Below are 25,920 nucleotides of genomic sequence, written 5' to 3' on the forward strand. Positions count from 1 at the left end.
TTTAATGTGGTTCACTGACACATTGCTTACTGCTGCTCCATATAGCCTTAATAGGATCCAATAACACACCAATTACCCCTGGTAATAAAGGTTTCCACACAGTTAACATGAATAAATAAGTATCCACTAGTGGTAATCTCAGTAGCAAGTTTGTAGCAATGTGTAAGGAATGGAAGCTTGCTGTATTATCAAGAGGTCCAGGCTCTCACCCATACCGATGTCTGTGCAGTTAGTGTAGTAAGTACTTGACTCATAAACCAGATATATAGTGAGTCCACTTGGTCATCTGGTTTTATATAAGAAAAGTTCCTCCGGTTGTGACCGCACAGTGCAACGAGTCATGGCTGCTTCCCACTGGATTGTGATGGTCTATACTCCACAGTTGTTCATTCGGTATTGCGCAAGGTCACCAACAATCCAAATAGATATTAACACAAGGGCTTGGACACTAGGTACAAAGTACTCCATTTCCTCGATGCGTTTCCCCGCTCCAGGCAGCTTTTTCAAGAGGCGGAAGTCCTATGGTTCGTGGGTGCTAGTATCCAGTCTCAGGTGCACGACTCGTGGCATACAGTACGTGGCACAATTTGCTACATCCGCGGCAAAGATACAAGATGACACATCTGTATATGGCCTTTTTGTCTTGAAGGTTCTCTCCACGTAACTACCTGTTTCTTGTGATATTTGAGTTGGTTTTGTTCTTGCTTTGGGTGGGGGTGATGTGGCAGTGAAGAAATGCAAGTAAATGTGACCTATTTAATTTACTTTAATACCTGTGTCCATCTGGATATTTTATTTAAAATATATCTATATTACGTTATAAAGTTTAAGGTTTTAGCTACATCTACAATCTATGAAATGTTCACCAGGAATCATTGGCTGTTAAGATGTTTATAACATTCACACGAATGTTAAAAATGTCAAACAGTATTTAATTGTTTCTCATGGAACAGATTGTATCACAAATACCCAATCACTAGGTAACAGCATCAACAATCACTAATTACTTACTGCAATTAATTACATATCTAGATTTAGTTCTGCAGAATGCACTATGGTTATATATTGGTCTAATTATTTAATTGCTGTAAGGGTATGTTTAGGATTTATCGAAAATACAGCAAATTTGGCAACAATTTTGTAGATCATCATATTTTTAAAGACAATCTGTTAACTGTGGATTACAGGCCTTATAACTGATTCACTAGGGACTAGTGATGTAAATGAGGCAAATTTAATATTATTCAGAACTTTTTCTCCTTGTTTTTGTCTAGATTTCTTTTGTGTACTTGAGTTTAAGTCTAATGAATTTACTTCTGGCAAAATGGACCCTGTGGGGCTATACATATAAAACAGTAACTAGTAGAGACCCATTGAAATCAATGGTCAGTTGTTTTATTTTTTTAAAGAATAAACTCATATTAAGCAACCAATGCAAACTTTAGTTGATTGATAAAAAATTTTACAAATTTATTTCAAGACTTCAATATAGACAATATTTTTAGTCCATCCATTTGTGGCAGATAATCCAGGTGCATCTTTGTGAGTGATCTTTTCTGCAACAAAATCCTTTGATCTTGCTCAAAATAGGGCAACATAGAGCATACCATGTGAGAAGACTGGTTCTGGCAGGTATATTCCAACTTTGGTATGTGTCTGTCCTTGACTCTTATTCATCGTCATCGCAAAAGGCAATGTTCATGTTTCTGGGTGAACTTTGGAAGGAAGAAGGCAAGATGACGATTTTTCCAGACTGTAGTCCACGCTCGGCTGCCTTGCTAAATAGTTAGTCTTGTAGGACAGCGAATGTCTTAACTCTGAGTTTATTTTGCTCAAGCTGTGTCCTATTGTACATGAGATGCTCACGTTCAACTCGTACATACTGATTGACTAAGTATTGTAGCCACAACCTAACGGAGTTGTGTAAAATAGAAAATACTTTCCGGATAGCCATTCTATTGTCCACATACTGCAATTGAGTCACTTTTCTGATCTGTGACCCTTATCACATCCACGTTCTCTGTTAGGAAACAGTAAAGGGTATAGCATCGGGTCAGTGAGTTGATGCAGTGAATTGATATTTTTCAGGTATTCAGTACCAGATCCCTTAGGGAAGACCTGTTCAAACTTCATATGGCTCCCGGCCTTTGATAAGTGGCAGTTCATTCTCTGCCTTCTCAACTTCTGCCATCATCTTGTACTTGTGGACTAAAGGGTTGACTTCGAGCATCATTTCATGCAGTTTTGCCAACAGATTAGGATTACATGGTTGAGTTCCATCCCATCCTCATTTTAGTTGCTTCAGCAGTGTCGATAATGTAAAGTTGTGCATAACATCGCTCAGAAATGTTCTGGCCATTGATCTTGGAAGTATATAGGCCACGTCCAACAGGTAAGAAGCTTCACTTGCATCAAAAGAAGCTAATGACATTGTGCTTTTGTATTTCCTGATTTTGTCTAAGAAATGGCACTTGTCAGAGTGGCAATCTTTCTTCAGAAGATTTTCAAGCAATGGGTGAGAAAGAGTCAGTGACAGGAGAGCTTTCTTATTGTGGCAACAGCTACTAAGGTGAAAGCTTGTCTTGGTGCCAACCTTTTCGCAATCAAAATGTAAAGCTCTGCAGAACTCACTCACAGAGGGCCTAGATCATAATAACCCACAAAAAAAAAATCAGGATTCAATGTGCAGTGAAGGTGTGGTTTACATTGTCTTATAGCTGGCATCAAGAGAGGAATCACTTCTGCTTCTTCTTCATCTGAGGTATCAGGCAAAACGAAATTAGCAAAGTGGTCAGAGTGGTGATGTCCCAATTGGTTCAATGTCTCACTGTTGTTTGAGGTGGGGGGTTGTCAAGACCTTGTTCAAATCGGGAATTTCAAGGTTTGCCATCAATGACTTTTTGTTGGCTGTCTAGAGGTTGATGAGGGCTGAATAGTCTGTACCTCTTGATTTGGTTGCAAATGTTGTTGGGATGAGACTCACGTTGCGAATACTCTTCATTCTCTCTTGTCAAATATATATAGTTGCGACCCATTGATCACTCACACCTTCCAGTAAGGCACTTATGTTTTTTTGAGTTTTTTTGCTGTGGAGAAGACATTTTGTTATGGGAAAGTATGCAATTGAAATGTGTATGTCTCTCAGTGATACAGGGATGTGCCGCTGTCAGTGAGACAGGGATGTGCTGCTGTCAGTCAGACAGGGATATACTGCTGTCAGTGAGACATGGATGTGCTGCTGTCAGGGAGGCAAGGATGTGCTGCTGTCAGGGAGGCAAGGATGTGCTGCTGTCAGTCAGACAGGGATATACTGCTGTCAGTGAGACATGGATGTGCTGCTGTCAGTGAAGCAGGGATGTGCTGCTGTCAGTGAAGCAGGGATGTGCTGCTGTCAGGGAGGCAAGGATGTGCTGCTGTCAGGGAGGCAAGGATGTGCTGCTGTCAGTCAGACATGGATATACTGCTGTCAGTGAAGCAGGGATGTGCTGCTGTCAGGGAGGCAAGGATGTGCTGCTGTCAGGGAGGCAAGGATGTGCTGCTGTCAGTCAGACAGGGATGTGCTGCTGTCAGTCAGACAGGGATGTGCTGCTGTCAGACAGGGATGTGCTGCTGTCAGTGAGGCATGGATGTGCTGCTGTCAGTCAGACAGGGATGTGCTGCTGTCAGTGAAGCAGGGATGTGCTGCTGTCAGTGAAGCAGGGATGTGCTGCTGTCAGGGAGGCAAGGATGTGCTGCTGTCAGTCAGACAGGGATATACTGCTGTCAGTGAGACATGGATGTGCTGCTGTCAGTGAAGCAGGGATGTGCTGCTGTCAGGGAGGCAAGGATGTGCTGCTGTCAGGGAGGCAAGGATGTGCTGCTGTCAGGGAGGCAAGGATGTGCTGCTGTCAGGGAGGCAAGGATGTGCTGCTGTCAGTCAGACAGGGATGTGCTGCTGTCAGTGAGGCATGGATGTGCTGCTGTCAGTGAGGCATGGATGTGCTGCTGTCAGTGAGGCAGGGATATGCTACTTTCCTATGAGTAGTGTCTGTATGAGTGATGCTGTTGTTTACAGATGGATTTGTCATGTGACAGTTGAAAGAAGTTCAGATGAGCAGTTACACTGGGAAGTGTGTGGCCATTGAAAAATAACGCACAGTCATGTGATCTAGTGTGTCCAATCATGTTAGTGGGAATGCTGTCATTATAACTAGGGATGTGCGGGCTCGGATTAGTTCGGATTTTCCCGCCAACTTCAGATTTTTTCTGCCAAAAATTGGGTCTCAGAAAGAGGCAAAACATCATCTTTCATGGACAAACATCATCTTTCATGGACTTTTGTGACCCGATTTTTGGTAGGAAAATTCCAAATTTGGCGGGAAAATCTGAGCTAATCCAAGCCCGCACATCCCTAATTATAACACACTACTTTACATGGGAACTTTGCCGCTCCACCACACCTGAACCATTGTCTCAATCTCATTTTTTGTATTTGACTGGCACATCTACATCGTAAGACCTTTATTTTGATACATTCAGCCATTCTCTCAAAATAGGCTTCACAGTAAAATAAAAACCTTATAGAATTAATATATAGATAACAATAATTCACAAATCTCATCATGGCTTTGTGGTGTCAACATTTCCTAGAAAAACAAGAAACTGCTCTCTTGGCTTAGCTAACAAAACGGGTATAGTTTATCATGTGACTTGTTGGGGTGAAATGTATGTTTTGTGTCAGATGACAGTGTTTATGTTTAGTAGAGTAAGTAAATGTAGTCACTTTTATATAAATACAGTAATTATTACAGTAGCTACTATTTATCAATTCCTACAACAAGATGATAAAAGGAAAGAAACAAAAATCAGATGTTTCTTAATAAATATAAAATATGGAAAAAATATAGTACCACTCTGGTTGCTGCTCAACTAGTGAGAGAGGAGCTGACTCTCTCTGAAAGATGCAAAAATCACAGTATAGTATTCCTAGAGGGGCAACAGATAGTGAAATAAGATGTACTGTAATCAGTGAGCAGTATCACAATTTACATAAAAATGTATATCCAGCCCATGCATCACTGTGCAGCTGCCAATAATAGTATTTGGAGCTCATGGATTCTAACGGCACTTGTCCCAGCTCATCTCCAATATTAATAATCATATACGACACCTCTTTAGCACAGTGTCAGAGAATAATTCTCTGTTCATCTTTCTTATCAGCATATTTCATCCTATTTATTTGGATATAAATTTCATTGACATTTATATTTCAAGATCAGAAGATGAGGTTGTGACATTGGGGTATATTTACTAAAGTCTGTCTGCCCCTCCCCTTTAGAATGTAAGCTCTCATGAGCAGGGCCTCGTCCCTCATGTGCTTCTCCTATCCCTACTTCTAGTTTAATTTACTCCTAGCTCCCTAATTGGCACCCAACATTGGGTTGCTAAGGCCCAGCTGCTTGTGTTATGCAGCTAAGCTATGTTTATAAACCATGTCCTTGTCCTGCATTGTTTTGTATTACTATTAACTGTTTTTCTTGTGTGCTCATTTATGTACTGTGTAAGGCGCTGCAGAGCCTTTGTGGCGCCATATAATTAAAGGATAATAATAATAATCATCAAGTAAAAACAAGGTCAGGTGCGCAAAAAGGTCAATTTTGGAAAGCTGCTACACTGGGTGGGAACTGCAACCCACCAAGATAAACATACAAAGAAAAAAACAAAGGCAGCGCTTGTAGAAAATATTGAAAACAATTTAATAAACAATTGTTGCAAATAGTAATAAAAGACAATGGACCTCATTCAGAGTCGGTCGAAGCGGCCGCACGGTCGTACGGGAAAAGGGGCCGGATATGCAAATGATTCCCTCGCAAGTTGTGTCCCTAAGTTCGGATCGGTAGCTGGCCGACCAAGGGGAGGAAGCGGTCGGAAGACAAAAAAATACACCCTCTTCTCGTACGCATTACACGTCATCTCCGGGCATAACGATAAATCGAGACCATCGGGAACCATCGGAACTGGTCATAGAGCTTAAGGTTGACCATACCCTCTCTTAAGCTCTACGATCATGTCAGTGTAAAAACCTCCCATGTCACATGTGCCATGACGCTACTTTGCTAATTATGCACTCCCATAAACCGTATGCACTCCCATAAAACGCCGTTCGCATAATGAGGCACGCCTGCGTTCGGTTCTCCACTCCCCCGTTTTCAAGCACCTTCCCCTGCTACCACCCACAAACGCCTCAATCTGTCACTCAAACTACCGACCTGGCTGCGTTCAAGGAGAGAGAAATTTCTGATCGTAGCGGCTAGTTTGCGCAGCACATTGCCAACTTTATGCATGCGCAGTATAGCGATCATCGGTGGCGTACGACCGAGCGGCCGCTTCGACCGACTCTGAATGAGGTCCATTGTGTCTAGGTGCAAATATGCTGGCAATAAAAATGGAGTTAATCAATCAATAAAAAGTCTCTCTGTAATAATATGGGTATTCCAAAAAGACTGATTATAATCCGGTTTCCATATAGAGCAGTCACACTGGATATCAGTTATAAGTCCACTAAGTGTGTGAATGGTACCTGATAAGAATACAGCACCGTGCAAAACAACTGATGAGCTTGTCCAGAGAAGATAGAAATGAAAGGGGCCGTGGTAGATTCCTGTGTAGTCTTACGGCTCACCTTACCCCTGGTCGGCTCTCTGTTGGAGCGTCTCCGCTGTGTGTGCTCAGTCTGTGGACGCTGACCGCCGGGTCTGGGGCATCTCCGCTGTGTGCTCTCAGCCTATACACGCTGACCGCCGGGTCTGGGGCGTCTCTGCTGTGTGCTCTCAGCCTATACAACCTGACCGCCGGGTCTGGGGCATCTCCGCTGTGTGCTCTCAGCCTATACACCCTGACCGCCAGGTCTGTCAATGGAAGTATGACTCACGGCTATGATGTGGTCTGTGTGGGAGCCAACGTAATATGAGGGGCTCAGACCAGCAGTGACTGGGACTGTATTGCAGCAGTGTGATGAACCAGAGAGAGGGGTGGTCATCCATTAATCTCTGTACAGTAAGTGCAACAGCATAAAGCCCAATAAGCCTTAACGCGTTTCTCCAGGACAACACTCCCAGTTTCTTCAGAAGGAGGGCTTGAATGATTTGCAATTCCATGAAAGGTTTAAATAAGCTCAACAATCACACAACTTTCATTAATAAGCAATTAAAAAAGCAAACTGTTGTCCCGGAGAAACTGCTACAGTACAGTCCTGATCACTGCTGGTCTGAGCATCTCATATTACGCTGGCTCCCAGACCCGGCGGTCAGCGACCACAGACTGAGCACACACAGCGGAGACGCTCCAACAGAGAGCCGACCAGGGTTAAGGTGAGCCGTAAGACTACACAGGAATCTACCACGGCCCCTTTTATTTCTATCTTCTCTGGAGAAGCTTATCAGTTTTGCACAGTGCTGTATTCTTATCAGGTACCATTCACACACTTAGTGGACTTATAACTGATGTCCAGTGTGACTGTTCTATATGGAAACCAGATTATAAATCCTCTTTTTGGAATACCCACTTTTTATTGATTAATTAACTCCATTTTTATTGCCAGCATATTTGCACCTTGACACATTGTCTTTTATTACTGTTTGCAACAATTGTTTATTAAATTGTTTTCAATATTGTCTACAAGTGCAATCTTTGTTTTTTCTTTGTATATTTACTAAAGTGCAGGTTTTTAGAAGTGGAGTTGTTGCCCATAGCAACCAATAAGATTCTAGCTACTATCTTCTAGAAGGTGCTAGATAAATGGTAAGTAGAATCTGATTGGTTTCTATGGGCAACACTCCAGTTCTAAAAACCCATACTTCAGTAAATATACCCCCTTGTTTCTAATGTGTATCACTGTAGACCACAGCTGTTTGGAATAGGTGTCTCGTCCAGGGGGGCCCACACCGGACACCCTGCACCCATAACTCTCCGAAGTCCCACGTCGGCTGGAACAATATGCCTGGAAAATGGCCACTGCTGCCATTTTACCGGCATTTTGGGCATGTGCAGTAGGGAAATCACTGGGAAAATGGCTGCCACGCCATTTTCCCAGTGACCTGCACATGCGCAGTAGACTCCGGGCACAGACTAGTGCCCAGAATCTACTGCTGCTGTCAGTGCGTTGATGACCACCGGGGAGATGAGAGGGTCCCAGACGGGAAATGCACACAGGCCCCCTCCGCATCTGATACCAGACTGCTACATTTCTAACACTATTTTATTAAGCAATAATTCTGGAATTAATTCAAAAATATGTCAGACTTGTATGCTGTATTAACGATATTACATACACGTGTTGCTTTTCAGATGATAAAAAGAGCATAACAAAGTAGTATCAGTGTATATTGGCACACAATCATTAAAACAAATCCTGTATAGCAGATAAGATGTCATGTGTTAGTGATGAAATCCTGATATGCATCCAAATTCATAACAGATAATACATAGAACTACAGAGGGAGAATACTAAGGTTTACTGAAGGTGACTGGTGTTTCAACATTCAGCTTCAACATCCAGTTGCCAAAATCTCTGCCAGTGCCATCCCTAGAGCCAGCTACACCAATCGTTGCCAAATGGTGCACAAGTAAAAAAAAAATCTGTCTGCATCTAAAACCGTAAACAATTTTCACATGTGAATTTAAAAGAAGCAAGCAACTTGCACGTGTTGCCCCTTATGTTTAGTTTAGTAAGTCTAGTTTTCCAGATGCATATTTTGCAAATACTTAAGTGCTGGCGTAAACATATATACTGCTAATGAGAATAATTATAAGTAAATAAAAAATAGAATTCCTCACCTCTCAAATGAATAACAAACAATTGTGCCGTTGTTAGGACTTTCTATTGGAATTAGCTGCAGTACCTGTGTTTCACCTCTTGGACAATTGCACATTATCAGTAGGAGTTAATCATCTTCCCTGCCTTATCACCTGCACATGCTGTAATTACTTTATATTCATGCTTCTCACTATGCACTTTGCCAAGTCATTGGATGTAAAAGCCATCAATTGTGCAGCTACTTTAGCAAATTGCCATTGCTATTCAGCCACTTGCGGCAATTTTAGACCCCCAAAATGCTCCAATTTGGCCCCATCTTATTAGAATCATGGCGACTGCAATATATTTTGTGTCATCAGCCCTATATACTTAGGGATGGGTTGTTAGAGTAGTTAAAGTAGTAGGAGAGAGTCAGAGCCGTAACTAGACTTTTTGGTGCCCTGTGCGAGAAAGAGCATTGGCTCCCCCCTCATTTTCCAAATAGGAACATAACACACACAAAAAATGGTCATAGTCTCATGGGGAAGGGCCAGGGAAGAGATAGGGGAGGCCAGGAGATGCTGGGGATGAAATAAGAGGAAGCTACAAGTGAGAATGATAATAAACAGAAAATTGACAGGTCCGAACAGCAACCCCTGTCCTGCGGTGCCCTGTGCCATGGCTCAGGCCACACTTCCCTAGTTACGGGCCGGGAGAGAGGTACAGTAGGGGTTACGAGTGAGATTTATTTGGACAGGAGAAGTGAGTAGGTGGTGAGTGTATTGTAAGATTACTGACAGATTTGACTGTATAATTTAATGTTTTGTCTTGTAATTTTTCTGTCTGTTAAAATACGTGTCTTACTTTTTAGCTACATTGTGTTATTTATGTGTGAGTGGTATGTGTTTTTTATGTGTTTGGTTTGTCTTAAAGTTTTAAGTGTTCTGTGTCTTGTCTGTTTTATGTGTTTGGTGTGAAGATGAGTTAAAGGATGAGCAGATGGAAAACTGACCCCATGCTCATCACTGTATGCTGGTATAGCCACTTGGTCACACCTATCTTGCAGCAGGGCTATATTATGCAGCATACGGCAACTCACCTTTTCAGGTAAGTAGCGTAGAACTCCGCCAGATTTGTCCAAACAACTGAACCTGATTTTCAGAAGTCTAAAGGTGCATTCTATCATAGTTCTAGTGGATACGTGCGCCTCATTATATTTGTGGTGTGCCACGGTCTGTGGATCCAAAGGAGGTTGCAGTAACCAAGAGTGACACCCATATCCTGCATCACTGTAATAAAATATTTGTATAATAATTATATGGGTATGGCCACACAATACACACAATAGAATTTTGGAAAGCAAAGTGTTTTCAACATAACTAACAACCAGCTCTCTGGCATTTCTCCATTCTCAAAACACTGATATAGGGTTGAGTTACACAGGATTTAGGCATTATGCATTATGGCAGGACTCTGGTAAACCTGTGACCTGTCATTATTTTGAGGGTTGCATCCCTGGTCACCTGCACATTGAGAGAGCGGTAATGGTAACAATTCACATATACACAGGCTTGGCATGCCAGTCTGCGTCTTAGGCATGTCATCTGAAGCATGGAGTTGGAACTGGAGTTGAGTTTTAATACCATCTCTCCTCTCTATACAGGTAAATTAATGCCATCTTCTATACCTGATGCTTTTTATTGCAAGAATAGTCTGTATTGCAAGTTTGTTTTGCAAATATGAGGCTGAAACTTCCCCTACCATAAATTAGCTTGTTGAACAAACTGCTCAACTCTTCCTCCCCCTGTACCAGAAGAACCAGAGTCTCCTACAAAAATGACATTTTTGAAAACCTGCACACACAGGCTTGACTTGTCATCTTAGCCTGCATCTGAAGCATGTCATCTGAAGCATGGAGTTGGAACTGGATTTGGACTACTTTAAAACCCCAAATCAAACTATTTCTCAACTACTGCAGCTCAGGAATACTACTACCCCACCTTCCATTCAACTCCCCTGAGATCGGTTTGGGGGCAGTCTCCTGCTTCAGCCCAATTGCACTCTACAAACTGCTGCATACATTGGAGCAAGGGAGACACAAGGTGCAGACTGAGTCATGCAGCTTGTTGCAGCTAACTGCATTATTTTTAATTCCAGATTAACTTTAACATAGTTTATAACTTATAGTGCTGTCACTATTCTTTTATTACGGCCTTTTATGCCCTTGAATTCTGCTTCTCTAATTTTTTTTCTTCTCTCCATCTGGGTGTTATACTTCCACCAATTGCAAACCCTGCCAGATGTTACCTACGCATTGCGCCCCAGATGGCTGCCTCAGATGGTTCTGTCTTGTGCAGGATAAACAACACATGGTTCTATTCATTCAGTGCTTATAAATGGTTCAGTCACCTGTATATATCATTGTTTTTTGTTTGGCTCATCCCACACAGTGTAACCTTTGTAGTGAGCCCAAGATGGCTGCCTGTACTGGTACGCCTGTGGGTGAGATGAAAAATACTTGAAACTAATGGTTACAGGATTTCTGCTTCTACCTTTAGGGCCTGATTCAGACCTGATTGCACGGCTGCGTTTGCACGCTGCCAGCTAATGCGAAAATATGCTAATAAATGAACCCATATGCAATGTAACCGCAGCACTATAAGTAGACACCCAGCACTACATAATGCCGCCTACTTTCCTTTACTTATGTCCTCGCAAGACAGCAAAAACATCGGTAACATCGAGAACCATCTGACCCACCCGCACAGTTGTGGTTGACCTGACCCTGCCACAGACATTGCTAATCTTTATGTGTGTAACTCAACGTTAGGATGCATATGCCATCGCTGGAGCTTAATTATGCATGCCCCTGTAACGGCGTTGAAACGCATAGACACGCCTGTGTTTCTCTGACCACCCCGCATCATCACCCTCAAATGGTCAGGTCCTGTCAATCACTGTGTGAAGGCTCTGCGTGCTAGCTGCAGATGTTTTCTGATCGCAGTGCCGGTTCGCCAATGCACACTGGGTCTTATATGCATGCGCAGAACGCAAACATCGGCAGGCTGCATACGAATGCAGCCTTGCGATCAGGTCTGAATCGGGCCCGTAGTATGCTGCAACTTACCCATTTTGTGTCATCTCTTCTAGGCATTGCTTAGTCCACCCAGCGTAACCTATGTAATGTGCCCAAAATGGCTGCCTCACCTGGTACAATTTGTGGGTGGGTTTTGTAACCTGTGAAATGTATTACCCAAATTGACTGCACTAACCCTGCATTAAGGTCATTGTCCCCGTTCACTATGTTCATTGTTTTTTGGTCTTTTTTTCTTCTTGCTGTAATACTAAATATATGTGCCATGCTTTTGATGCTTAGGAAGCGACTTTGGGCCTGATTCAGAGGCGCTATTTGAATCAGGGCGGATTTTTAAAAATAAAAATCCGCCTCCTGGCCGCTCGACAGCCACTCTGTTTTGTAGCGACCCCCGGAGCGAGTGAAGTTCTCACTTGCTCTGGGGCTCGCGCACGCCACGCGTGCGCACTTGCCGACCATCGACCCGCTTGCGAGCGCTATGTGCTCGCGAGTGGGTCTGAATCAGGTCATTTGACTCTTGCTGGAGAAAAGCGCTATATATATAAATAAAAATAATATTATTATTATTATTATTATTGTGCCTCAAGTGTGGGACAGTGAGCGCAATATGAGTGCAGTCTCTGGCACCAAAGACCTTTAGCATGCCAGAGATCCTATAGAAGGCACCCTAAAGGTCCTACCACTTAGATTTTTTCTATGTGTTTGCAACATTATTTAAGGATATTTTACACTTGGCTTCAATACCTAGGAAATGTTGCCAGTGCAATTCCTAACACTTGTGAGCGAGGGCATCCTGAAAGGAACCTTTAGCCATAGAGTGAAGGGCACACATTTATTTCTGCAACCCAGACACTGCATAATTGCCCCCTATCATTGGCTCTACTGTAAATCCTCTCTCACTTGCTCATTGAGATTAACGAAATTGGTTTAACTCACATTTGTTCGACTTGCAGATCTCAAAAAGAAGTCCACCTGAAGTCTGAAGACATGCCTAGCATCAGGCCTGCACAGACCATGGTTCTGATGTAACTGAGCCTCCAGGCTCCCAAACCTCTCAAAAGACTGTGCCAGCAATCCAGAGAACATCATATCCACCTTATTGCCAAATACTGCTATCATTCCAAATAAATCAGGTCTCCTACAATAAGGAACAGGAGTACTTTTTCTAGGCAAATAATTAGCAATCATGTGTTCCAGGTGTTTAAATAGTTAATTTGTGTGTGTTTTTAAGCAACTATGGTTTCTTATGTATCTCCTCAGCCAGTCTTCTCTTTAATCCTGCAAGTTTTTCTGGCAATTTTTCAGTGATTTAGCAAGTCAAGCCTTTTATATCTAATGACGTGCATGTTTCACATGCTAAAAATCATCATGTAACTTATATACATTAAAGAGTAATTGTGGCTTGTTTCTGGTGATTCGCCTCATCTATGCCAATTTGCCCAGAAACATGCTGATAAAATGCCCCTTTCAAAATATTGGAGGCTTTTATATTATACCATAGGTCTGTTATATTCCAGCTATCCAGATTCTCTGTTCTGTACTTTGGATATTGTACTACCTGACTTCTGTTCCTGTTTGTCCTTGTAATATTTGTGATTATCATTTAAACATGCAAACCAGGACTTCTGTTCCAATGTATCCTAGTCTTGACTATTACTGGCTAATTCTGCAAACCTGTGTCTTCATTTCCTGTGTTAGCGGTTTTGACAGCTCTTCAAGCTGTTTCTTACTCCGGAACTCCACTTGCAGGTTCCTGTTCTGTTGTGTCAATTGTGTCATTGTAGACAGAGGTTCCAGTGATGACAGCATATCCAGAGATACTAAAAATGTCAGCTTGTTCAAAGTGTGCACCTATGACTACACAGTCTAGGAAAACTGCCTTTGCTAAAGTATCTGATAGCTCTGCCCAGCCAAAGAAGACTCAGAACTTTGCCCAGACAGAGATGACTCAGAGTATTATCTAGCCAGAGATAACTCAGAGCACTGCCCAGCCAGGGATAACTCAGAGCGTTGTCTAGCCAGAGATAACTCAAAGCACTGCCCAGCAAAAGATGACTCACAGCCAGGGCCGGTCCTAGACATTGCGGAGCTCAGGGCGACAGTTCCCAGTTGCGCCCCCCCCAAAAAAGAAAGAAAACATTTTTAGATAGCGTTCCTCTGCACGCGCGCTTCAGGAAAGGGGGCATGTCCTTGCGGAGCACCCCCAATTCATCACACTGTGGGGCGTGCACAGCACTTACGAAGGTGCTGGGCTTCCCCCAAGCTCTCCCCTCGTGGCGAATAATTGCCATGTGCAGTAATGCGCCTTACACAGTATGTCTTACACAGTAATGCCCTTTATAACACATTGGGGGAGATGTACAAAGCCCAGAAGCGGTATCAGCGCACGTTATGTGCGCTGATACCGCTTCTCCCTGATGTATGATCGGGGGTCTGGGCGGTAAATGACAGGGGCGCTATGCGCCCCTGTCATTATCGGCGCTGCTATCTACAAGATAGCAGCGCCGAGCAACAGGGTCATGTACGAACGGTCATAACGCATGACCGTTCGGCTGGCTGTAGCTGTCGTTATCGACAGCTACAGCCTGGTGCTAACCTATCCCCACAACAGGGACAGCGCTGTCCCTGCTGTGGCAGCTGCTGGCTCCAGGCTGCGCGCGGGGATCTCGCGATACTTGCGAGATCCCACGCATGATCAGTGGAGCCTGCCGGAACTGACACACAGCGCATCAGCACTAGGCTGATGCGCTGTGGTCACTAGCAGGTAGCGCCAGAGGGGGGAGTTAATGGTCCCCCTCTCCGGCCGATGAGATGTTCATACATCTCATCGGTAGTGCTTCCTGCTTCGCCTCGGTAAAGAGGCGAAGCGGGAAGCGTTATAGCGGCACGGTAAGTGCCGCTATAATACATCTACCCCATTATGCCACATGCAGTAATGCCCTTTATAACACATTATGCCACATGAAGTAATGCCCTTTATAACACATTATGCCACATGCAGTAATGTCCTGTATAACACATTATGCCACACGCAGTTGTGGCCTTTATAACACATTACGCCACATTCAGTAATGCCCTTTATGACACATTATGCCATTCAAGTAATGGTCTTTATAACACATTATGCCATACGCAGTAATAACCTGTATAACACATTATGCCACGCGCAGTTATGCCCTGTATAATACATTATGCCACACACAGAAATGCCCTGTATAATACATTGTGCCACACACAGTAATTCCCTTTATAATACATTATGCCCAATTCAAATTACCCCACACAGTAGTCCCTTATTCATGTTATGACACACAGTGGTGCCCCTTTTACACAATGCCCAAATGAGTGCCTTTTATACACAAGGCTCACAGTAGTATTGCCCCTAATACAATGCCCACAGTAGTAGTGCCTCTTATACAATGCCCACAGCAGTGGTGCCCCTTACACAATGGCCCCCCAAGTGGTGCCCCCCATGCAGTGCCCTCAGTAGTGCCTGCAGTGGTAATACCCCATTGGTAATGCCCACAGTGTTAATGCCCCAGTAGTAGTGCCCCCATTGGTAATGTCCCCTATAGTAGTGCCCCCATTGGTAATGCCCCCAAAAGTTATGCCCACAGTAGTAATGCCCCCTATAATAGAGCCCACAGTTGTGATACCCACATTAGTAGTGCCCCCAGTAGTAATTCCCCCTATAGTAGTGCCCACAGTTGTAATGTCCCCATTAGTAGTGCCCACTATAGTAATGCCCCCAGTAGTAATGCCCCATTAGTAGTGCCCCCAGTAGTAATGCCCCCTATAGTAGTGCCCACAGTTGTAATACCCACATTAGTAGTGCCCCCAGTAGTAATGCCCTCTATATTAGTGCCCACTATAGTAATGCCCCCAGTAGTAATGCCCCCATTAGTAGTGCCCCCAGTAGTAATGCCTCCATTAGTAGTGCCTCCAGTGCCTCCAGTAGTAATGCCCCTAATACAATGCCCACAGTAGTATGCCTCCAGTAGTAATGCCCCCATTAGTAATGCCGACTGTAGTAATGGCCCCTATAGTAGTTCCTCCAGTAGTAATGCCCCCTATAGTAATGCCCACTGTAGTAATGCCCCTATAGTAGTGCCTCCAGTAGTAATGCCCCCTATATTAATGTCCCCATTAGTAATGCCCACTGTAGTTATGCCCCCTATAGTAGTGCCTCCAGTAGTAATGCCCCCTATATTAATGCCCCCATTAGTAGTGTCCATTGTAGTAATGCCCCCTATAGTAGTGCCTCCAGTAGCAATGCCCCCTATATTTATTCCCCCATTAGTAATGCCCCCCTATAGCCATGCCCCCAGTAGTATGCCCCCTATAGCCATGCCTATAATCCCCCCTATAGCTGGTGTTTCTGAAAAAAAAATACAATTAAAAAACAAACACAATACTTAACTTAAGCCCTCTCCTGCGTCCACTGCCGTCTGGTCCGACCGCGGCTCCACCACGGATCTATGGGAGAGACGTCATGACGTCCCTCCCATAGTGCTCTCTGCGAGAGCCAGAGCTCAGGTGTGAGCTCCAGCTCCTCAGATCTATGGGAGAGACGTCATGACGTCCCTCCCATAGTGCTCTCTGCGGGAGCTGGAAGCCGGAGCTCAGGAGCTTCCTGGCTCCCTCACTTACTCTCCTCAGACCTTCCCTCCATTATCCTAGGTGACTTCAATATCCCAATTGATATCCCCACTGAATCCTCTGCTTCCAAGTTCCTTACCCTCGCGTCTTCATTTGGTCTATCCCAATGGACCTCCTCACCCACCCATATGAGTGGGCATTTGCTTGATCTGGTCTTCACTCACCATTGTGATATTTCTGATTACTCCAATTCCCCATTCCCCCTTTCTGACCATCGTCTTCTCTCTTTTAACTTATCCCTCTCCTTCCATTCCTCTAAACTCCAAAGGCCACCATCACTAAGCATAACATTGAGGCTATCGACACCAGGGCTGCCAAGAGAAATCCTGGGCCCTGGTACAGCAACTTCCCAGGGCCCCCCTGGAGGGGGTGTGGCCACAGCATTTTAGGGACAGGGCTGTACCTCTGTGGGGGCGTGTCTTTCATGTGAGAAGCACCCACCCACAGGAGCATGACATGGCTACCAGCAGCCGGGACATAAGTATTCACTATTAGGATCATACCTCCCAACACTGGTGATTCAGCGGACGGGACATCCGCACACCAAAGAGGGGCGTGGTAATATGGCACGCTCCCGTTACAACTGATGTTGTTCTGAGGAAGGGAATACGGTCCCCGAAACGTCCCAATAAATCACCCTGGCATAGGGTTCACTTTTTGATTGAAAAGACTGAGTGCCGCCTCTCTCCATATATTGCCATCTCTATCTATCTATCTATCTATCTATCTATCTATCTATCTATCTATCTATCTCTCCCGACGGAACGCCTGCCGTTTGGGGGCGGCCCCACTGACATCACGAGTGATGTCAGTGGTGAGCTTCCGGCTCTATTAAGAGCCAGAAGCTCACTGGGGCTTGCGGAAACGAGACCCTACTGCAAGGGTCCCGTCGCAAGCCCCGATGGTCGCGATGGTCGAGACCATTGCGACCATCACCTGGCCGTCTGCAATAGCTGTGGGTGGCAACCCACAGCTATGCAAGCGGCCCAAAGGCCGCTCCAAAAAAAATAAAAACGCCCTGATTCAGAGCGAGCGCTCTTTCAGAGCGTCCAGCTCTGAATCAGCCCTATATGTCATATACTGTAGCTATACAGAAGATCTCCTTATACTTTACAAGATATATCTTTATCTCTCAAACAGATATACAGAGACCGGATCGAATTAGGGACTATGTATATTTTTCAAATAAATTCAAGATCAATTGTCTTGTTTAACACCTGTGGCTTTAACGATTGCAATTTTAATATCCAAGTAGCTTCTTGGCGACATAATGTTCTAAATCTGTCTCCCCTGCTTGTAATAGGGATGTGTTCTAATATTTTTAATCGTAGACCAGAGGGGTTCCCCTCATGAAATTCTAGAAAGTGTCTAGGGACACTATGATTTGTACATTTATTTAGAACATTTCTCCTGTGCTCCATGAATCTGCATTTCAAATTCCTCATAGTGTGACCCACATAATATGTGTGACAGCGGCAATATAGCAAATAGACAACAATTTATTATGGTTACATTTATAGAAACCACAGATTTGTTTTCCTGTAATCGTACTCTGTTTGAATCCAGATTTCCGATTGTAAGGATTAATAAAGAAGCTAGGAGCTAGCATGTTTCTTAAATTCCTAGCCTTCCTAAAGACGACTGTAGGTTTTTTTCTCTAAACAGTTACCCAAGACAGGGACAGTGAATAGTAACCTATAGTTACTTCTTACTATGTTAGAAATCTTGTTGGCTGATACATTATAGTTGGAAATAAAAGAAAAACCAAAATCGGAGTCTCCACATGTATCTGAATTATTATAAGCTCTACTTATCTGTATCGTTATCATCCATTTTATTAATCTCCTCACTATCTTCTCAGAACTTCCTATATTCCCACTTTTATTTTTATTTTTGTCTTTGTTTTTATACTTAGTTTCCTGCTTCCTCTCCTTTCTAATTACAGTACATCCTTCTTTATATTCCTATCACTCAGAATAGTTGATCTATCCAGTGTGCTAGAATATTGTAAAGCTTCATCAAGGATGTCCAATGGATAGTCTCTATTTTTAAATTCTTCAATTAATTCCAAAGCATGTACTTCTAAAGTCTCATCAGATGTGCAATTCCTACGAATGCGATGTAGCTGACTTTTCGGGAAATTTTTTAACCACTTTTTATTATGATTACTAAAAAATGGGATGTAGCTACATACATCAACTTGTTTCTTAAAGGAGGAGACACATATGACCTCCTGTATCACCTGTACCACTTGTATCACCTCCACCGTAATATCTAAAAAATTAATGTGAGATGGATCGTGTGTGCTATTGAAGGATAGACCAAACGGATTAGTGCTCAAATAATGAACAAAAGCTGTAACAGAATCAGCATCCCCATCCCAAATAAAGAACAGGTCGTCGATATAGCGACAGTAGTGTACCAAATTCGCACCATAGGTACCATCCCATATAAGGTGTTGTTCGAGAGACCCATATACAAATTAGTGAAACTTGGTGCGAATCGACTACACATTGCTGTACCGAGGACCTGTATATAGTGTACGTGATCGAACAAAAAGTAATTGTGAGAAAGAATAAATGCAATTGAAGACAAAATAAAGTCACGCTAATATAATATACAGGGGTGATGGGGTGGAGGGGATACGGGATGTCAAACTCCCCCTTCGTGAGCACCCCATCCAAAAGAGCATTATTCAATAACCCTTTCAATTCTCTTTGATTATTATTAGTAGGATCACCGGAGAGATTCTTATAAAAGTGATTATCTGGGAAGGTTTCTAGACTGCACACCCTGAATATATATAATGGGAGGTGCTACCTGATGAGACTAATTGTAGGCACAAAAACAGACAAATCTCAGGTGCACAACTCCAAATTATTAATAATATATAAATGCAATACAATTTTGCAATCAATAGAGGTTTTTAGCATATACAAATTAGTGAAACTTGGTGCGAATCGACTACACATCGCTGTACCGAGGACCTGTATATAGTGTACGTGATCAAACAAAAAGTAATTGTGAGAAAGAATAAATGCAATTGAAGACAAAATAAAGTCACGCTAATATAATATACAGGGGTGATGGGGTGGAGGGGATACGGGATGTCAAACTCCCCCTTCGTGAGCACCCCGTCCAAAAGAACATTATTCAATAACCCTTTCAATTCTCTTTGATTATTATTAGTAGGATCACCGGAGAGGATCTTATAAAAGTGATTATCTGACAACTGTCTCTGTGCCTCTAACATACTGTATAGGCGACCAAGGCCTGCACCACAACCCCCCCCCCCATGGTTTTGATAGTGATCAGAGGGTCCTTGAATAATGTTTTGAGAGCTTATCTCTCATTCACACTTAAATTGAACATACATGGATGTATTGGTAAAAATGATCAAGGGTTGTAAAGTAAAAGGTATCAATTGCACTACTTTATGTTGAACAGGGAAGAATTGTGATTTATTCTTAAACCTCCACAAGGATGGTTTATTAATATCAAACACCTGTGTGCTCTCAATATTTGAAATCCCATTATTAGCTAACAGACTATTTAATATATCAATCCCTTCCTGATCACTTTCATCCAACACAATAGGGTTTCCATCAATCTCCATTTTTGACTATTTTATGTGCAAAATATCTTTTCCTACATAGTCCCCTAACGTAACGGTTCAGTTCAACAATTACTTCAAAAAAGTTTGGTTGTGATGTGGGAGCAAAATTCAAACCTCTAGATAAAACTGTAATTTACTCATCTGTTAGAGTTTTAGAGTAGGGGTTAAACACACCCTTAGAATTTAATGGAATTTTAAATTTTTCCCAGCCAAAGCATTAACACCACAAGCTAGTCAGCCCAAGCAGGGGATCTCAGGGGAGGTGGGGACCACTGAAATAAAGGGGTCCCCCTATCTCCCGAGCACCCCAGGCTTAGGCTGAAGCCCAGGGCTCTTCCTTGCCCCCCTGGCTGGTGGGTGCAGGGGTAATAGTGTGAATAATAAATTTATGCTATTGTTTATTACAGTGGAACTACAGGTTCCAGCGTGCCTGCTCTTTGGTGCTTGTGGAACTAGAAGTTCCATCAGGCAGAAGGCATCCATACCCCCACTGTAAAAAAAATACTTGAATAACCACAGAGCTCACACACCATAGAAAGTGTAGTGTTATTCCTTATATAACACTTTTACACATATAGGTTGAGTCTCCGATATCCAAAATGCTTGGGACCAGGGGTATTTTGGATAACGGAATATTCCATATTTTGGAATATTTGCCCATCATAATGAAATATCTTAAGAATGGGACCCAAATATACACACAGAATGCATTTATGTGTTATATACACCTTATACACAATGCCTGCAGGTAATTTTATACAATATTTTCAATAATTTTGTGGCTCAAACAAAGTTTATGTACTTACATGAGATTCATTTATGTTTCATATACACCTTATACACACAGCCTGAAGGTAATTTTTTCCAATATTTTTTTATAATTTGTGCCTTAGACAAAGTTTGTGTACATAGAACCATCAAAAATCAAAGGTTTCATTACCTCAGTCAAGCACAAAAAATTCCGTATTTCGGAATATTTGGATATGGGAGACTCAACCTGTACTTACCTTCTGCAAGATGTTCTGTCCACTACTCCAGTAGAAGTCTCACAGTTTACCTGTGAAAAAAAATTAAATACTCACCTACCTCCTGGCGTAGCATCTGTCCCCTTCTCCAGTAGGCTTCCCGGGACTTGGCAAAAAAAATAATAAGTTGCCCGGAACATTTCAGACATGTAAAGATGTATCTGATAATAACACATATATCTCTATCTCTGCAAATGACAGAGGCCTGGAGATTTCTGTTATTCTCCGGGATTGCCAGCTAATCAGAGGCTGCTCTACAGTAAGTAGCCGTTGATTGGCTAAGAACCACATGGCTGTCAATCAATGGCAGTGAGGGTCACAGTCAATCAGCAGCCACTCTATAGTAAGAGGCCACTGATTGGCTGTGACCTACGTGGCTGTTGACTGACAACCATGCGGATTACATCCAATCAGCGACCACTTAATGTGGAGTGGCCTCTGATTGTCTGGCAGGCCTGGAGAATGACAGAAACTTCCCGGTCTCTGTAATTTACCGGGGTAGAGATATATGTATTATCACATATATCTTTACATGTCCAAAATGGTCCGGGCAACTTATTTTATTTTTTTTGTCAAGTCCCGGGGAGTCTACTGGAGAAGGGGGCAGATGCTACACCAGGAGGTAGGTGAGTATTGGATTTTTTTTCACAGGTAAACCATGGGACTTCTACGGAGAAGTGGACAGAACATCTGGCAGAAGGTAAGTGTAAGTATGTGTGAGTGTGTTATGTACGGAATAAATTTTTACTTTCTATGGTGTTTGAGTTCTGTGGTAATTTTACAATTATATTTATAGTGGGGGTATGGCTGCTGGTACTTGGTGTTCCAAAGTGCAGGTACACTGGCACCTGTGGTCTCACTGTAAAAAACAATAGTACTTATCTATTTTCCACACTATTACCCCTGCACCTACCAACCAGGGGTACAGGGAAGAGCCCCGAGCTTCAGCATAAGCCTGGTACTCGGGAGAGGGGGACCCCTTTATTGGGGGGTCCCCACCTCCCCTGAGATCCCCAGCTTGGGCTGGCTAGCTTGGGGTGTTAATGCTTTGACCAGGGTGACCTGGAGAAAGGGTCCCCTGGCTGTGGCATTACACACTGGTTAGATTAGATTTGAGTCCGGTGCTGATTTTAAAAATAAGGGGAATCCCGCGCCATTTTTTCCCCTATTTTTAAAACCAGGACTGGCTCTGGGAGGCCAGTGCTGGTTCCTACAATATGGACAAACCCTACATGTTTTTTCCCCCCGTATATAAGGGGGGGTTATATTTTTTTAAAAAATTAACCATTTATTTATTTTTAACACACACAAGCAGCCTGCACGTATCTCACTGATATGTGTAGGCTGCATGTTCGGGTGAGTTTGGCTGCGGTCAGACTCGGAACTCAAAGATAATCACGATCACATACACCATCGAAAAACTCGATTCAACAAATCACGATTCTTGGTAAACTTGTACATTTCAGCAGGAAAACATCTCCAGAGTTTCAGCGATGCTGTGAGAGTTTAAACTCGAACCAGACACGATTCTTAGTAAATTTACCCCTTAGAGTTCAGAAAGGTGCAGTTTTTCTAATTCACTTTTTGAGCCCTTCCTCATAAATAATAACAGAGTCAGTATATCCATTGTAAGTTACCAAGTTCACTACATGTGTGGAATTATTCCAGATGGCGGTGCTCTCCAAGGCCAATCAAAACAAAATATTGTGATGCCATAAAGTGTATTCATGTTCTAATCCTCCTTTCCAAAAAAATTTAATTGGCATCTGCCTTCCACTGTCTCACCTCACCTCCAACTGTATCACAGCACCTGGACCTGCACAACAATGGCAAGCATCAATGTCTGCTTTATATTGGTTGCTAATAGCATTACAGATACACCCAGAGTTGCAGGCAGGTCAGTTTTGCAGACAGATTTTTAGCACTGTGCATGCTCCATGGCAGAGCATACGCAACACTGAGCAACTATGGAGGCTTCAGAGTGGTACACACCTCAGCCGCATCTCAACTCGTCAATCAGGCCATCTGTCACCATCTACTTTTATATTTATTATCCTTTACGTTATGTATTATGGGGCATATTCAATTAGCCGCGGTGTTTACCCCGCGGCTAATTGACGTGCTTGACGGGATTCAATTAGCGGGGATTCCACGCGCAGCTGTCCCTGAGACCCCGCGCGCGAGTCCCCGCTGTTTGATTTTACCTCGCACCTCATGTAGGTGCGAGGTAAAATCAGCGTGAGGCCACCCTATTCGGCCTCGCGCGAGCAATATTAACACACTGATTCCGCAGTTATCACGGAATCAGTGTGTTCTCGCGTGGAAGTCCTGTTTTTTGGATGCGGGAAAAAAGCTATTCTATTGAATAGCTTTACCCTGCGCCGCGGGACTTTCACCCATCAATTACTCGCGGGAGAGGTCCCGCGGGTAATTGAATATGCCCCCATGTGTTCCTCATATCTCATAGATTGTAAGCTTATTTGGGCCATCTACACCTTCTGTTTCATATCATTGTATGTACAGTAGCTTGTATGACACTGCCCCATTCAGTGTAGAGCACTATGAAATGTCTACCTGAACCTCTGCTCCCTCACCAACTATATTTCTTACCATCTATGCCTCCACCAACCTCACCAGAGCTGTAACTAGACTTTTTGGTGCCCTGTGCCAGAGAGAGCATTGCTGCCCCCCCCCTCACCCACATTTTTTAAATAAGGACATAAGATAGTGCACCTGAAAAAGGGGCCAGGTAAGAAATAGGGGAAGTCAGGAGCTGCTGGGGATAAAAGAAGAGGAAGAAGAGGAAGATACAAGTGAGAATGATAAGAAACAGTTAAATTGACATGCTCAAACAGCGCCCCCTGCCCTGCGGTGCCCTGTGCCATGGCACTGGTCGCACTACCCTAGTTACGGCCAGGAACCTCACTACTATTGCCTCTCCACTTTTGTGCCTCTATCCTCCATTAGCATTTGTGTCCATGCTCCCTTGAGTGAGGAGAGGAGGGTCTGACAGCAGCAGTGCCTGATGGATCAATTGTAGGAACAGTTCTGGAGGTTACTGTGTCCCATAGTGGAGACATCATATTGCCCGGCAGGGTAGAATAGCTAAGAGAAGTGCAGGGAAGCCCTAACCAGGATGAGAAGTTAACTAAGGGGCAGAGCCGTAACTAGACTTTTTGGTGCCCTGTGCCAGAAAGAGCATTGGCGCCCCCCTCATTTTTCAAATGGACATAATGCACCCAAAAAAGGGCCATGGCTTCATGGGGAAGGGCCAGGGAAGATATAGGAGAGTCCAGGAGATGCTGGGGATGAAATAACAGGAAGCTACAAGCAAGAATAATAATAAACAGAAATTTGATAGGCCCAAACAGCGCCCCCTGACCTGTGGTGCCCTGTGCGATGGCACCGGCCGCACTACCCTAGCTACGGCCCTGCTAAGGGGTGAGGTAAGCAGTCTGTAGTATCGAGATCCTGTGCATGCTTATGTTAGCATTTATTTAGACAATTTGCTTTCATGTAGAGGTCACACTGAGCAAGCACCAACTGGCCTCTTCTTAAGGTTTTACAGAGAAATATAATTTGTGGGAACTGGAAATTTACAATAAAGATATTTCATTCTATGGTAGGGTACAGAAAATTGGGATGTCTGGGAAAGAATGCTTTAATTATTGTTTTTTCCATTATATTGAGTATGTAGTAAGTTACACACAAATGTATTTGTTGACTTATATGGGGTCAACTACTAAAGATCAGTTTGCATGGATAGTGATAAAACAGCATTTGTTTTAGTGGTTTAAAGGTCAATTTCATAATCTGAATCTGTTGAAATCAAACTGACCTCTAGATCATCAGTTTTCCAAACCTCCTCAGAAAATAGGAAGAAAAAAAAAACACTGAAATTACAAAGGGCCCGATTCAGACCCGGACGCTAAGCCATAGACGCTCGCTATGGGCGATTGTCGTCTGTCCGCACATGCGTAGGCATCGCAGTGGCCATGCGAAAGCCAGTCATTGCGATCGGGAATCGTGAGCTCGTTGTACACAGACTGAGTACTACTTTGAGTGACAGATAGTGCCGTTAGTGAGTGATAACAGGGGAAGGCGATGTGAACAGGGGAGTGGTGGTGCAAACGCAGGCATGTCTGGGCGTCAAAATGGAGTTTAATGGGCTTCCATAATTAGCATGGTGGCGTCATTGTACACGTCACTTGGTTGTATTTCAGCCTGCAGTGATCAGGGAGCGGGTACAGATTACCTGGGCCCGGGCTTCCTGAGGGACCCGCCGCCCTCCCTCCCTCTCAGCAGCCCAGCACGCAGCGTGTGCTGAGCTGCAGTGGGAGACACTGCAGTCTCCTATGCCTTTGCAGTGGAGCAATCACACTGATCGTGCCCCACCGGCTTTGCACTGGTGCACGCAGTGCCGCTTCGCAGCGCTGCAAATCTTTTTTTTTTTTTTTCTGGAAGAGGGCATGGCCACGCCTCCTATGATTAGGCCACGCCCCATTACCTGGGCCCGCCGCTGCTCTTGGCGGGCCTGGCAGCAGGGTATGGTCTACCTCAAGCGCTGCATGCAGCTCCTATGGCTCTCGATGTTACTGTTTAATCATACACTTCCTGCAGATGACGTGTGCTAAGAAAGAAAAGTGGGCGTCTTTACACCGGCATGCGCTCACTCTGCTGTCGCTCTCTAAAACATAGAGGGCGTCCTTACACCAGACAGTGCGATGGCAGAATTTGTATACCCGGCCCCTGA

The 25,920-nt window shown here is 43.6% G+C and overlaps 1 protein-coding gene across 1 annotated transcript in view; it reads left to right on the forward strand.

Annotated features, from left to right (window-relative positions):
* The first annotated feature begins 13,720 nt into the window (after positions 1-13,720).
* LOC148518860 (alpha-2-macroglobulin-like) overlaps positions 13,721-25,920 on the forward strand; it is a 158,927-nt gene continuing 146,727 nt past the window's right edge. The window contains exons 1-2 of the mRNA XM_088476943.1: positions 13,721-13,820; positions 21,819-21,867. Coding sequence (XP_088333069.1) covers positions 13,721-13,820; positions 21,819-21,867 — 149 coding nt within the window. The remainder of the gene's footprint in view (positions 13,821-21,818; positions 21,868-25,920) is intronic.

Source organism: Taudactylus pleione, unplaced genomic scaffold (genome assembly GCF_031769625.1).
Source record: "Taudactylus pleione unplaced genomic scaffold, aTauple2 ptg000198l, whole genome shotgun sequence".
NCBI classification, from domain to species: Eukaryota; Metazoa; Chordata; class Amphibia; order Anura; family Myobatrachidae; genus Taudactylus; species Taudactylus pleione.